This window comes from Dermochelys coriacea, chromosome 21, assembly GCF_009764565.3.
Source record: "Dermochelys coriacea isolate rDerCor1 chromosome 21, rDerCor1.pri.v4, whole genome shotgun sequence".
Taxonomy (NCBI): domain Eukaryota; kingdom Metazoa; phylum Chordata; order Testudines; family Dermochelyidae; genus Dermochelys; species Dermochelys coriacea.
Window position 1 is genome coordinate 9120585 of NC_050088.1, and position 15738 is coordinate 9136322.

Genomic DNA, 15738 nt, shown 5'->3' on the forward strand with positions numbered 1-15738 from the left:
TGAAGAATTGAATGGAAAATAAAAGAATTTTGTTTTGTTTTTTTAAAACCATTCTATGTAATTTAACAGAGAATTCTCTTCCTTGCTGTAGAATTCGACAGGAGGGTTCAAAATACCTCCAGAAAGGATCACATTCTCCATTCAGTGCGGCGGGATTTTAGGGTAGAACCCCCATCACGGATTCACCCCTACTGACTTCAACGGGCTTTTCCAAAAAGGAAATTTTGCTCTGAGGGATGCAGATATAAATCCACGCAAATCAACAGAGTACCCAGATCACTGGCTGAGAGTCGAATGGTGCCAAGGGAGTTGAATGGTATTTGAAACTAGGCCGCCCATTCTGCTAGGTGCTATACAAACACATAAGGTATGTACAAAAAAACCCCATAGCAGCGAGTATTAGAACCTGCGTCAATTGATTTGGCCGCATGAGGCTCACGCTTACGGGCTAAAAATAGCAGGGTAGAGGACTAGGTTTGGGCTGAAGCTGGGGCTCTGAGACCCACCTGGCCCCCTCACTAGATTTCAGAGCCCGGGCTCCAGCACGAGCCTGTACATCTAAACTGGAGCACAAGCCTTAAATCAGCTGATCTGGGCTCTAAGATTCACTGACATGGGTGGTTTGGTTTTTTTAAGTGTAAAACGCACACATAGCGAGACACAGTCCCTCCCAGAACCCAGCTTTCCTGATTCCCAGACCAATGTCCTAACCACTAGACCAGCCTGGTTCTCAACAAAAGCAGCTCCTTAGACAGTGACTTGTATGCAAATACATTTCAACACAACACCCCACAGGTAGGAACAATGTGGCCTACCCAGGAACAGGTAAATCCTCTCTCTCCGGAAAGCCTACCATGTCTATCTAGGTGCCACTCATGGCTGGAGCTCCCTTTTGTCTTCCACCGGACAAGGATCCAGATCCCATCACCTAAAAAGCTGCATTTTAGGGCATAGCCCAGTGTCAGGGCTTGCCTGAATGGGCTCTTATAGGAGATGTCTACACAGCAGCACACATAGGCATATCTGACCTAGATTTGATCGAGCTCGCTCGCTACAAATAGCGGTGAGGGTGCAGCAGCGCGGGCGCTGGCACAGGGTAGCTGTCGGAGTACAAGCCCAACCGATACGACCTAACACAGGACACTGTGGCTTCTCTGCTAGCCCACCAAAATAGCTCAACCAAACCTAGCTCGGGGATGCCTACACATGCTGCAATCATGCACCCTGACTGTAGTGTAGATAGACCCACTGTGGCTGTTATAACACATGGGACTGCAGGCCAAGAGAGCAATAACCCCTTGGAAGTGCATGGCCCCGTTAAGAACTCTTAATGATTCTCTTGTGAAATGGACATTGGGATGGGTGAGGAAAGCCAGGTTGAGATACAAAAACCACCTGGGCAGTTTATTGGCAGGGGTCTGACATTGCTAGGTCCAGACTCCTACAAGAGGTTAAACCACCCAGTGTTTCGAGTACACCCATCCTGGGGTAAGGTCACACGCCTGCTTAGCCGGGCTGGTGTTGGGGTGCTGTTTGAGGTGGGGGGAGGTCTCTCCCGCCTCCTCTCAGATCCTCTGCTCTCGGGCAGCCTCCTTGCCTTATTGTGATGTGGCTTTTGCATTTTGACAGAGTATTTATTTAGTGCCAGGCTTGGCTGCTCTGTTTGCCTCTCATCTTTGCCTTGTCTAATGATGTTTGCTTTATGCCCCGGCCCTGATTTCCCTCCCAAACCCCATCATGCTCGAGATTTCTCTGCTGTTGCAGCTGCATGCACAGTCACGCCGAAACACGCCACTACCCCTTCCTCGCCTCTCTCTTCCTTGCTTCTCCGTGCGCTTTGCGCTTGCCCAGCGTCTCCTACCTGCTGATCAGCGGGGATTCTAGGAAAGAGGTGAAATGTCAGAGCTGGTTGGTGGGGGGAATGTAAGGGTTTTTATTATAATGTTTCCCCTCCAAAACAAGTTTTTTGCTTTTAAAGACTAAGACTTTTTCCCCCCTCCCCCACTTCTGGCCCCGCTTCTTTTCAGGGGCAAAACGGAAAAAGGAAAACAGCAAAAAGGAGGAGGAAAAAGACGGGGGGGTACGAGGGTAGAGACCCCCTTCCAAAACTAGAACATTTCAGTTTTTCCCTTAAAAAAAAACCTGCAAATTTAGGGGAAAAAAAAAAGTTTTCTGCAAAACATGGGCGGGGGGGGGAGATGGAGAGAAGAAAAGGCAATTTTTCCATCCTCAAATGTTTCAGAATGAAAAATTTTGGCCAGTTTGGCTAAATTGGAATGTTTCTGTTTTACAGGTGGGGAAACTGAGGCAGTCAGGAGAAATAGAACACGCCCAGAGTTAGGAATAGAACCCAGGTGTTCTGACTCCCAGTCTCTAAACCCTGGACATTATTCCTGACTCTGGGTGAGGAGGGGAATCCAGAAGTGCTGACTCCCCGTCCCTTGTTCTAACCATTATTCACCCCCCCGTGAACGGCGCCAGGTTCTAATGAGAGCGACGGGTGTGGAAGTGGTGTTCCCCCAAGCCAGAAACAAACCTGCCAGCTCTGAGGGTGCGATCGCTGCGGGGGTGAGATCCCCAGTGTGACCCGTGTGGGGCAGTGCTGGCCGAAGTGCTCATACACTGTGCTGGCCTGGCGTGCAAAGAGCTGTTCCCCTGCAAGTGCAATGCTCCACGTGAACCATCAGGGGGAAGTCGATGACTGGTGCAGGAAACTCACGAGCCGTTCAGACGACTGGAGTCCTTCCCGGGCTTGTTTAACTGACCTCTTACCCAGAGCACTGGTTAATGCCACAGCTCACTTCTGTGCATTGGAAGGGAATTAAAGGGTCAGGCTAAACAGGGGGCACATTTCTACAGTCCACTTTCTCCCATCCACAGGAAGGGATACCCCTCCCTCTCACCCCCCGGGAGCTATGTTCTTGGTACACTTGCACAATGGCTGAGACGGATCGGCCATGCACAAAGGCCTAATTGAGCTGAAGAAATTAACTTTCTAACACCTTATCTCCAACGGGGGTGGGTTCTAAATCCACGCTACCACACCAGGCAGGCCTCTCTGGGTTGTCAGATCCTGACAAGCAAGTGGGTGAGACAAAGTGGGAAGAAAACGGAGAAAAGTTCAAGTGATAAAGGAAACAAAGGGGAAGAGAGAGTGAGGTGTGTGCAGATGGAGAGATGAGGAGTAGGGATGTCCAAACAAAGGAGAACTGGAACGCTAATCCCTAGTCTAGTGCGCAGGGTAGCACCAGCCCTTGTGCCCCTTGAAAGGCATACGAGAGTGAGTGAAGGGGACTAATTGTTGAAACAAGCTCTTTGTGATGTACCATCACAGCCTAAAACAGTCAACAGTAGCTCAGAAGATTTCAGGACAAATTAGCTCAGGCCCTGCAGCCCCAGCGAAGGGCCCTGAAAATTTGCTTTGCCAGCCCGAGACATTGCAATGCCCTGAACGCTGACCTGTGATCCTGCAGGACACGCACACGAGGTGGCCTAGGCTCTGCCTTCCCTGCCCGGACACCATTATTCATGGTCAGTCAGCTAGGCGCAGGCAATTTGGGAAAGGGGACCCTTGTCATCTAGTTTTGGGCCTGGCCTTTCAATTTGTTTTTAATAAAGCGAGCGAGCGAGAGATGTACAAGAAACTTTATGGGAAAGACTTCCAAGCTTTTTCCTGTCAGTGAAATTCTATGACCTCTGCTAGGTGGGAGGTCAGATTAGACAATCACAATAGTCCCTTCTGGCCTTGAAGTTTGTGGACCAGATTCTCGCCTGATGTAAATCAGCATGGCTCTGCTGAAGTTGGTGGAGCCGCACCGATCTATGCCAGCTAAGGTACGGGGCCTTTAATCCTGCAAGTGCCAAGTCATCTGGTGCACACCTCTGGTATTGCCTGAGGTCCTCAGGTTGCCAGAAATCGGGCTCAAGGGACTTGGGATGTTTTCATGTCATAGCCCCTGGTCTTGGTCACTGATCTGGTGATGGACTAAGATCAGATGTCCATGCCAACTGGCCAGCTGCCTTTGAGTCTGTTTCATCTCTTGGGTATCAATTCGTCTGTGAACCCTTTTTGTCCTAGAGATTGGGGGAGGATTGAGGGGAATCCCTATCAAATGACACTTGTTTGACTTGTATGAAATCATACTTTTAAAAATATATAATGTGCACATGCGCCTGGGAGATTTCCTTGACAATAGATTATGATAAATAAAAAACAACCCTGGCAGGAAATGAACTTAACCAAACTATTCCCCACTATCCCAGCTGAGAGCATGAAAAGTAAAGTGGGACAAATAATTGAAAAGGGAGAGAGCTTATTAAAATACTTTCAGTCTGAAAGGTATGAAAGATGGAAGGTATTTTTGTTCATGGTGCACAGATAAATAGTTATAAAAGATTAATAATAGATGTTAGAAGCCTGTTATAGACATGAGTAATATATGTTCTAGACGGTTAGAAGCATGTCAGCAGATGGTGTTATAAGCAGGGCTGGTGGAAAGTTTTCTGTTGAAACTGTTCTCCAGTGGAAAATTGGGTTTCAGAGAGAGTGTGTTTTCTGCAGAAAATTCAATATTGAATTTTAAAAAAAAACTCAACTGCCTAGAAACTGAAATGTTTTGCTTTAGAAATGACACCACAGTTGTACAATTCCCATGACGTGCAGCCTTCTTTGCCCCTGAGGGACGGCAGTAGTGCATCATGGGAGAGGCAGTTCAACTAGGGACCCTGGCTTATAGAGGAGAATGGGGGCATGAGACGCTGAACTACAAATCCCATGAGATGTTGTGGTGGCATTTCAGAATCAAAAATTTTTTTTCCAATGAAAAGTTAAAATTTTCCACAGAGAAAAAAATCCATTGTGATAAGCTCTAATCATAAAGCATGGTTATAAGTGACTTATTGAGCTGCTGGAATCTATAATAATTGATTAAAACATCTAGCAATCATTTATTAGAGCTTCAGGAATGCATCATTAGTATAAAAAGTGTGATCCTAAAATGTGTTATTTGAATCACAGATAAAGATATTTCTTTTAAGTTTTATATTCATAGTGCCCCTCTAAATGCTTTGATCCATGTTACTTTGAGTTAAAGCAAATTGAATTTTATTGTAATACAAATATACACATACCAGGAAAAAAAAACAAACAAACAAACTATGGTCTCAACACAGGGGAGTTTCTAAAAAACGGTAACAGAGAACTTGAAAACCAAAGCGACGGCTCCTCATACTGACTGAGTGAGTGCTTGTTCTACTGCAACATGAACAAGTCTCTCTCATTAATTATCCCCATTATGGCAGTGCCTAGATGCTCCAAATTGAGATGGGGTCCCATTTTGCTGGGCACTGCAAACACACATAGTACAGGACAGTCCCTGCCCTGGACAGCTCCCAGCTGAAACACAAGGCAGATGAAGAATGGATTATTAAACCCATTTTACAGATGGGGAACTGGGGTCCAAACTGATTACCTGACATGCCCAAGGTCACACGGAGTCTGTGTCAGAGCTGGGAACTGAACCCAGGTCTCCTGAATCCCCATACAGTGCTTTAACCATTGGACCATTCATTCTCTTCTTATACTCTTGAACGGCTTCCTATACAAACCACTGCTAGCCAGCCGTAAAACCAGCAGCAAACTATTCATTATAAGAGGCACATGCCAACTAAGGGTGAGCGAACTGGGTTGGCTCAAATAAGAAGCCTCACCCCCACCAGCCGAACCTTCTTTTGAATTTAATATTCCCACCCCCTACGCTCTCAGCAGCCCCTGAACTTCTGTGCTCCAGAGCTGGAAGCAATGAAAGCTGTGAGAGAGACGGCTCTGATGGGACTTCTGATCCAGTGGGATATACCAATCCCAGCACAAGAACCCACCTACTTGAGCGATTCCCTGCCTGGTGTCATTCAAGGCTGGGATTATTCACCTATACTTCTGGGCACTGACCTGAAACGAACCTTCTGAGCTTTGCACTAATCGAGGCCCGCTTAAGACCATGCTGTCCGGGGCACAGAGAAGCCAGCTTGGAGAATTGCTCACCCCCACTTGCATTAGCATCGGATGCCATTAGGAACATTTGGCTTGGGTTGTAAATTCTTTGGGGGCAGGGACTGTCCTTGTTACACAGAGCCTAGCACAGGAAAGTCCTGGTACAAATAATACAAGGGATCAACGGTAATAATAAAAGCAACCCAAAAGAGGATGAGGCCCATCAGTGGGGGAAGGGGCAGAGAAGGATCAAGCCATAAAGGGCCATGGGGGGGCAGATGGGTGAAAACCAAAGAGCCACAGCCCTGAACATGGAGGTTCACTAGGCTTTTGAGGATTGTACAGGGAGGTCTTCCAGCGCCCAAAGCTTCCCAGCACTCAGTTGCACAGGCACTAGCAATATTAGGCATGAGCAATGTGACTATCCCCACCGGCCCGGGGTCAGGTGCACTGAGAGGAATGCTGCTGCAGAGGACTGGAGACCTGGGTCCCAACCCCGGCTCTGCTGCTGACCTGCTGCGTGACCTCGGGCAAGTCACTTCTTCCCCTCTCTGTGCCTCTGTCTCCCCCATTGTATTCGGATTGTAAACTCTTTGGGGGAAAGGGCTGCTTTGTGCTACAGCTACGTACAGCGCCAAGCACAAGGAGGCTGTGATTTAGCCAGGGTCTCGCAGCACTAAGACCCATGATAAAGAACTGCCTGGAGCTTGCAGGTGAGTCAGGGACTCCCTACTCCATTGGAGACAATTCCCTTCAGTTCATCCCACCTCCTGCTCTTCCTCTCAGTTCAGTTAATAGGCAGCTGGCTGGGCCGAGCTCTTATTAGGGTTTGAGGCTACACAATGACTCTGGCTTCCCATCTGAGGGAGCGATTGTATCAGGGGCTGCCTGTGACATTGGCAGAATTAGGTCATGTCTGGAGGATGGGATCATGGGGGCGGGTGACTGAAAAGCGATCCCTGTGCCTTCCCCACCGGAGATGGCACTCCCCCGGCCCTTCCCTATAGCCTCTCCGTGAGGGTCTCTCCAGATCTAGACCTGAACCGTTGAATGGAAAAGGCACAGAGAAGGAGTGGAGCCTGAATAACGGAGGGGAGGTGCATGGTGAACCGCAAGGCCAAGGGGCCAGCTTCAGGCCTGGGGTAAGTGGGTGCAAATCTACTGACATCCCAGGGTTAATACTGCATACACCTGGAAGCTCAGGTTTTGGGGGGGGGGTCTAGGCTTCTATGCAGATTCGACTTCCATGGCACGTAGAGATCACAGCCCCATTGCCTTGCCTGGGGAGGGAAAGCTGAGCAGCCCCTACTGACCTCTGGACTCCACTGTGCAAGGCACTGTACATACACAGTAAGAGACAGCTCCTCCACCCCAAAGAACTTACAGTCTGAACAGGGCGAGAGAGGAAGGACTGGTAGCCTCACTTGACAGAGGGGACACTGAGGCAAAGAGAGATGAAGTGACTTGCACAGGGTCATGGAGCCAGGCTGTGGCAGAGCTGTGAACTGAAGCCAGGTCTCCAGAGCCCCACGCCGGTGCCTGACCCATAACACCACCCTCTCTCAGAACAAGCCCGACGTTTCCCCCGCTTCTTTGCCAAGGTGAAAGACGGGCTGCAGCCAACTTATACAGAACCTCCTCCTCATTCTCTCAGATGAGAATCGGTATCCTAGCGAGAGCTGCGGCGGCTCTGGAGACTTTTACAGCCTGCATGAGGCGTCTTTATGTGCAGCAAAACACAAGCCCCCGGGTTATCATTAACCTTATTTTCTATTTCTAGAGTCTAGCTTTTTTTTTTTTTTTTTTTTTTTTTTTTTAAATACCCTTCTCCTGTACCCAAGACCTTCAGGTTTAGCTCAAGACCCAATTCCTGAGCCTTTTTGAGGGAGCTGCTCACTCCTGCACGATGCCCTGGGGGACTGAACAGCCCCTACCTGAGAGCACAAACCTTAGTGAGCGGCCATTCACATCTGACCTTCCCTGGAGTTTGAGGACACTTGGGGCAGGGGGGGGAAAAGAGATAAATGCTTAGAAAAAAGAAGAGTTTGATTTTGCAGCAGAATGAAGCACTCGGGGCTCCTGCTGATTTCATTAAGAACTACAGGTGCTCAATCCCTCTAGGGATCAGTTCAACAGCGCTCAAGATGCTACAGAGATGGGCGTTACAGGAAAGCCCTCAGACAGACAGAGAGATAAGTTAGGTGCTCGCATACTAGCTGCTCCGTAACCCTCTTTGGAAACCCTGCAATCTGCCACCCCAATCCCATAATCCTCCCCCCCGCCAGGGGCACCCTGGCACACATCATCCAGTGGCCCACAAAGCAGGTGTAGTTCAACAGAGTTCCATCTTTATACAAGGCCAGATGATGCAAAGTCAACTCTGCCAGCTGCCGAGTTGAGCCCATCTCTCTGGCACATAGGGTGTTTGCCTGCATGACGGATGCATGGGGGTGAAGTATAGTTGGGAAGTCCAGCAGGGCTGTTTTGCCCTGTAACACTGGCGAGCCGCGACATTCTGGTGCACTTGGAAATGTGAATTTCTCTATTAACCCGGGGGAACAAGGGGACATTTGCTCCTGCGCACCCCTTACATCCTAGGACTTCAGAGGGACCCCTGTGGCTCACAGGCCTTGTGCTGCGAGGAGAATCATGCCTATCCTGAGTCATACTCCAACTACTCAGGGAAACACAACGACATCCTTCCACTCACTCCTGCCACTCCCGGCATCTGTCTCAGACCGACGGACCTGTGTGTGTGTCATGGGTTTACACGGCGCCACTGGGTGTGAGAAATGCCACCAACTGGAGGGGCCATGAAGACAGACTCATGAGGCAATGGGACAACATTATCAGACCGCGATTTGCTGAGGATGGGTCAACTCGGGGACAGCTCAAGGCCATTCTCGGATGTATGTCTCAGCTAAAAATCTGCAGCAAATAACCCCCACCCCCCATATTCCAATGTCAAGAAGCCGCCAAAATACCACGTCAATAGGTGAGAGTCGGAGGGAAAAGTACTTCTCCAGGATGCATGCATAGCTGCCCTACATAGCTGTGATCTGGAGCCCACCTCTAATGAAAGCCACCCTGGCAGCAGACCCTGCCATGTACTGCCAGTGCTCCGAGCGAGTTCTGCTGCTGATGGAGAGGAGGTGAAGAATGAAATCCCAGGTGGGGCTTTACCTTCCAGGTGGCGGTGTTCCTCCTGAAGTAGGCAAACATCCGCGTGAACCAGTTGTAGATTTCATTCAACGTTAGCTGCCTGTCTGGGGTCTCCAGGATAGCCTGGAATTCAGGGTGGGTGGGGCAAAAACCAAACCAATTACTCAAAGCATCAATCCAAAGAGTCTGTATCACTGATCATGCCTGTCAACAATGATGGGCGAGCTGTAGAAGAGCCAGAGGTTGATGGGGCTCACCCATGGATCTCAAAGCACACAAGCCCTGCAAGCCTTGCTATTCGGGTGCAGAGGGAGCGTCTTATAGACTCATACATATTAAGGTCAGAAGGGACCATTATGATCATCTAGTTTGACCTCAGAATCTCACCCACCCACTCCTGCAATAAACCTCTCACCTATGTCTGAGCTATTGAAGTCCGGGGCATGCAGCAGTTCAGTGGTGGTCTCCTGACTCCCAGCGCAGTGCCCTACTCACTGGACCGTGCTGCCAAAAGGTTACATGCGCTGAACCAACTATCTAACTCCAGAGAAAGCTCAGCTAATCTTGCTGTCCAAAGAGCTAAATGGAGTTAAAGTGGCAGAAATCACCCTTCTAAACGAACCTTGTCTGTGTCAGGCACGGGCTTTTGAAGACCCCCCCAGAGTGAAAAATAGGAGTGCTCAGATTTGCCTTTCTTCATTAGCATATTTGCATATGCAAATCAAAGGCTCACACATTTGATCCGTGGGGCTGGAGGGGTTGAGAGAGGCTGACTGAGTGACACAGACTATACCCAAAGCCCCAGAGCCTGTCCTTGGATTTGCTCCATGGCACCTGTGCTCTGAATGCTACACAAATGGCCAGACAGCACAGAGCCACTGGCAGGGATGCCAAGGCTCTCTATGCCCTATCTCTATGCCCCATCTCTCCTGGATTTTAAGGTGTGGAGTCCGTGGTGACGGTTGATGACCCTGGAGATTGGAGTTCCCCAATTATCCACAGAACAAGTATAGCACAACAAGGCTGGCCTCACTCCAACACTGCATCAGGATGGATCAACACTATAGATGAAGAGAGGATCTCCACCTTCATGGACCAGTTCTTGGGCCTCTCTGATGAGACTCACAGTAAAAGCGGGCAACCAGTGTCCAGTGGTGTTGGTGAGGCAGATATCCATCCACTGGGAACTCACTTTGCAGAGGCAGGTCTTTAAATGCATCCTCATCATTTTTGTGAAATAAATATTAGAACAACAACTTACACAACTGAAGTGCTTTTTCCCTGAGGATCTCCAAGTCATCTGGAGACAACCAGAGCAATGGAGCTACACCAATTTACACAAGCTGATGATCTAGCCCCTAAGGAATTAACCCTCTCCATGCTCCCCTGTGGAGTTTGTTATCCCGATTTGCTAATGAGGGCCACGGAGATCAAAAAGTGAGTCGGTTGCAGAGTTGGGGATGGAACCCGGGAGTCCTCCCTCCCAGTTCTCAGCCCTAATCACAAACAGCCTACCACATCAGGACATAGCTGCCTTCACAGCTCCCTGGAGCTGGAGGGGGTTCCTCACCTGCCGGATGAGTGAGGCATACGTGAAGGGCGGCCGGACGTCTGTGTTTTTGTAAAACTCATGATTCTGTGCAAGCTCTGGAGAGAGAGAGAGAATATGAAGGAACCGTACCACCTAGTAACTCATACCACATGAACATCAATGACCCACCTACTGCTGCTCTTACCTGAAGATATTGGGGGACAGAATTTTTCAGGGTTTCTCCTGCGAATGGCCCCCATGGTCTGTAAGGTGGAGGAGCTGATGACGGATGGGCCCTGCCGCAAGGGAGTGATGGGGGCGGTGGCGGAGGTGGGGGGATGAGGTAAGCCATCTGGAAAGGTATCTGAAGTGCTCTTGGAGAGGGTGGCGCTTGAGACCAGGTTCAGCTGCACAGACAGGGGCGGAAGAAATTGAGAGCAGTTGGGAACGGACGTGGAGATGGTCTTAGGTAGGGAGAGCGATTTGGTTCCATGCTGATGGGAGGGCGCACAGGGCCCTCTTACCCAGGGGGATGGGCACTAAAGGAGGATCTCATGGATCAAACCAGCTACAGGAAAACTCTGCTATCAACACATTACAGCTCCATGTGGGCCTGACCCAGCTCCCTTCACAGTCACTGGAAAGGTCCCTGTGGGACTTGGATCCAACCCCGAGTGTCTTAATCCCGAAGGACTTTGCAAGCCGACATACCAACTATACCCAGGGACCACTTCACCCCCCCGCTGAAATGCAGCCAGCTCTGAGTGGAGACTGTGGACAGCTGCTGAACAGGACAGGAAGTGAAGCATTATGCACAGGAAGCAGAGATTCCTGCCTCTCACAGAAAGAGCAGGTGGAATTCAGGAGTAATCACCGCAACGTGGTCCGCGTCAAGCCCCTGGCGTTACAGCTCACCTTAGAGGGGGCACTGCTAGAATGTCACATGGGGGCAACTCAGGAGGAAACACGGCCGCCGAGTCAACAGGACTTACTCTCTGCAGCACGCAGGGGTTCCTTAGGGGTGTCTGACCTGGGCACTGCCCAGACCCTTGTGAGAGCTGAGCTCGGAGCTGGCGAGGGATCAGGTACCGAGATATTAAGGGCACTGTGTATGGTTTGCGGGGGATAGGTGCAACGATCCCGATTTCTGGCCTGGAATTTTGTTCAGCGAGCTCTTTAACGGGGACAGGGGAGTGGGCACTGATGGGGACATGTTTGCTCATGCCCCTAGCCAGGTTCACTACTGAACAGGAGCAGAAGGACCTGGGGGGATGAAGCCATGAAAATATAGGGAGAACAGGTGACCAACAGAGAGAGAGAGAGAAAGGCCACCCTTCCAATGAGTCAACTCCTCAGGAGCATGGGGTGATGGCACCAAGCAGGAGGGAGCAGGCTGGGGAGAGGCCAGCATTCCCCGGAGCCTCCTTAACACAGAGGACGTCAGCACCTGGGCTTTTCATGAGCTATGCCCTGCTAAAGCATTGGATGGCTAGTAAAGGGAGCCGCATGGACCAGAGCCAAGCCCAGGTCCTCTAGGGTGGAGATCACCAGATGCGGATCACTCGGGGATCATTGCTCCAAGGACATCATAACTGGGCTTGAGACACTGAGTATGTTGTTGACCCTGCCCAGTTTGGACTGCCACCATGCCACTAACAGGGACATGGTCTGCACAGCTTGGCTCAAACCCCTGGGCGAAGCGAGAGAGGAAAGTGGCGATAAGACATTGGGAACGGGCTTTGGAAGAGCTGGACGGGGATGGGCGGACAGATGGGACAGGGATGGAGGCACTGAGAAGGAGGAAACTCGAGGGGATGAGCGACAGAAAGAGAAGGCAGGCTGGTGCTTACAGGTTGACTGAAAGGCTTCGGCTCCGAAGGTCTCATATGGAGGTGGGCCATCATTGCCTGGAGACGCTCGCTTTCTTTCGCCAGCTGTGGGGCGAAGCAGGAGGGAAGACATTACTTGTTGCTGCAAGGTAACTCCCAGGGCTCTCTAGCGCCCAGCTTCCCAGGGAGTGCTCGCTGAAACGTGCTTCTGCTCCAAGCTTCCTCTCTCATCCCTTGCTTGGCCCCCCTGTGCCTGGAACTGTCTGGCCAACGTTCCCTGAGTGCCGCTATGTAACAGAGCAGGGCTGTTCTCTTCCATCCCGGGGCCTTTCTTCTTTTCCCATGGCAAGAGGCTGCCGCTGCTGTGGTCTACACCCCCCGCTAGCATCTTCCAGGCAACACCGAACATTCCAGAAAGCCATGCACTTGGCCATGGGATTGCTTCCCTGGCACGCTAAAGAACTGCCTTTTCCTATTGGGGAGGAAGACCTGGACGTGTGCCGACGGCTGCTGGGGTGTCTGCCTGCCATGCCCACACCTCTGGCTGCAAAGGAAGGCAGCGGCCCCAGCCCTCTGGCTGGATGGGCGTCGCTCTAGGTGCTGGGATGAAAAATCTATTGCAAAATAGAGCAATTCCATGCCTCTTTAGATGTAGATCCATCCACACCTCCTCTCTCCCATCCATCCACCATCCCCTCCTACCCACCAAACTCCTTCCCTTCTCCCACTCCTCTGTTCTCTGGGGTCGTCTCTCCATGTTTCCCAGATGGCTGTCACTCCGCTCTGTATTCATGCCTCCCTCTTCCATCTGAGGGCCGGTCCACTTCTCCTCATCCATCTTCTTGCTCTCTCCTTCCCATCATCAGCCTCTCCCATCCACCCCTTCTGTTCCCTACTAGTGAGCCTATATTTTCCCTGCCCAGAGTCAATGCATCAGATCCTACCTCTCTATTCCCCCCCACCACACTCCATTTTCCCCTACCTACCCGCCCACCCATCCGCCCACTGGTGCAACATTGCTTTAATTGTGTATGTTTGTTTCTCAGAGTGCAGGGAAGGGTGAAATATTCGCTGTGGCACCAGGAGAGATTTTGAGCTGTGGAGAGGCAATGGGACCTGACACCATCTCTCTACGTGTTACCTTCCCTTTCCGCCTCATCCCCTCAAACTTTGGGCCCTGCTTGCAATCCAGGAGGCACCCAAAGAGGCTACCTCCCCCCTCCTGCCCCTGCTGAGGAGGATCCTTCGCTGGGAGTGGAGCGGGAAGCCAGGGGAGGAAGGAGTTAAAAGCAGCAGTCGGAGCAGAGTTGGCTGGAAGTTTGAGTGGCTCCAACACTCTCATTAGAGCTGACAGATCTCCCCTCCCGATGCAGACACTCTCTCCACCGACACAGCGGGAGCGCCGCGCTGAAAACTTTATAATTGGTAGCTCTGGTGGCAGCTTCTCCTCTTCGCGCACAGAGCTTTCTGCTATCCCTTCAGATTTTTTTTTCCCACCCCATCTCCTCCCTCCCTTCTCCCAGTTCCAGTAATTGCTTTCAACCTCTTGCTTTAGTGAGCGTTTGGGAACAGGATGGAATCACACGGTTTGACTCAGGTGGCTTTAGAATCTCAACCTCACTTTCCAATCAGTGCTCCAGGGAGGTTTTTTTCCTCTAATTTTTTTTAAATGTCCACCCCTTTCCCTCCCTCGTCTCCCCCCCCCCGCCATCAGCTTCATCCTATGTTGCTTTAACTCCTGCCAGAACTCTGCATTACACCAGCTGGCCCACCCCCTCCTCGAGCAGAGCCTCCTCTGCCACCCCCACCCCCCAGCACAGGTGTGAACTAGCAGCCAAGGCAACCTGGATGACAAGAGTACCCCCGGAGTCAGTCACACAAGCTCCAGGGCTGGTATTTCCCAGGAAAGGGCAGGCAGAGAAGCCCATGGGAGAAACTGTAAATAAATGGCAACATGCGTGCACACTCCCCGTGCAATGGATACACACGTGTCACACGGCACTACAGTTCCTACGCATGGTCACACGCACCAGGCATCTTTGCATTCAGAATGCGTGCAAGAGATGTGGAGACAGTCGCCTACGTGCCATATATAAGTCATTAAAATAATCAGCATAGACAGTTCTCATAGATTATCTCCTTCTCTCTTCACCCAGCTGGCACCACCCTGTCCCTTTACCCAAACTTGCCTGCGCTAGTGAAAGCCTTCTGCAGCTGCTGCTCTCAACAGCTACCCCGTCTCTCTCTTGCCTTGAGCCTCGATCGCTTCGCAAACCTCAGCGGAAAGCCTACATTTCTTCTGATTCGCCCTCTTTTGTTAACTAATTACACAAGGCACGTCTGGGGGGAGTCAGCTCGTATGAAATGCACAGGATAAATCAATCAAGGTCAAGATTTCCAAAAACAGGGGCCTGATGGGTGACCACTGAAGTCTGCATTCGGGCATCTAATACACGGCCTGATATTTGGAAGTGCTGAGCACCCACCAGCTCTCCTGGCTTCAGGATGACTAGAATTTGGCTCTAGAGTTGGATACAGAATATTGCATGTCCCATGGGTTGCAACCGTTACACAACATTCACGTACACATGGTGCCATAGATAGCAACACACACACACACACACACACACACACACACACACACACACACAACACACTGGTTACTGTGCCAGGGTCAAACCCCCACATGCTATAGAAGTAAATGCACAGTACATGCAGATGAAATCTGGATGAAATTTTCAGAGAAGTCTGCAGAAATCAGGTGCCCATCTTCCACTGAATTTCCACTTGAAATACCCAGCCTCCATTTCTTACGTTAGTTACAATGATAGTCTCTCTTTTTTGATCTAGCCATTCGATGTGTTGTTTCATATGTACATGAATGTGTCATCTACCAAGGTTTGAGCAGTTGATTCCTTCCCCTGCTGCCCATCCACCTGCACCTGGTTTTGGGACAGGACCCTTCTCCTTAAATTAGGTGGGCGACTGCATGGCAAAATTTGCACCCAATTTTCAGGTGCAATTGGAAACTATTTTTCTGCCCTAAAGGCAGCTATATAAGATTTCAGGTTGTTGTGGCTAAGACCTCCTAGATCTGCTCATCTGAGCCCGACAACAGTTTGTCAAACATCACGTTTCCTGGCTCTCTAAGTCACAGCCCCAGATATTGGGACTGTTCCTATAAAATCGGGACATCTGGTCACCCTAGACCCAGCTATTCCCTCCCG

At 50.5% G+C, this 15738-nt stretch overlaps 1 protein-coding gene across 4 annotated transcripts in view; it reads right to left on the bottom strand.

Moving 5' to 3' along the window:
* The window catches only part of FOXP4 (forkhead box P4), a 133613-nt gene that overhangs the window by 9807 nt on the left and 108068 nt on the right, over positions 1 to 15738 (bottom strand). For all 4 annotated transcript variants that reach the window (XM_038379963.2, XM_038379964.2, XM_043500355.1 and 1 more), the window contains exons 10-13: positions 12533 to 12616; positions 10888 to 11089; positions 10722 to 10798; positions 9173 to 9274 (exon numbers count right to left, since the gene is read on the bottom strand). In XM_038379963.2, the coding sequence (XP_038235891.1) occupies positions 9173 to 9274; positions 10722 to 10798; positions 10888 to 11089; positions 12533 to 12616 (465 nt within the window). The remainder of the gene's footprint in view (positions 1 to 9172; positions 9275 to 10721; positions 10799 to 10887; positions 11090 to 12532; positions 12617 to 15738) is intronic.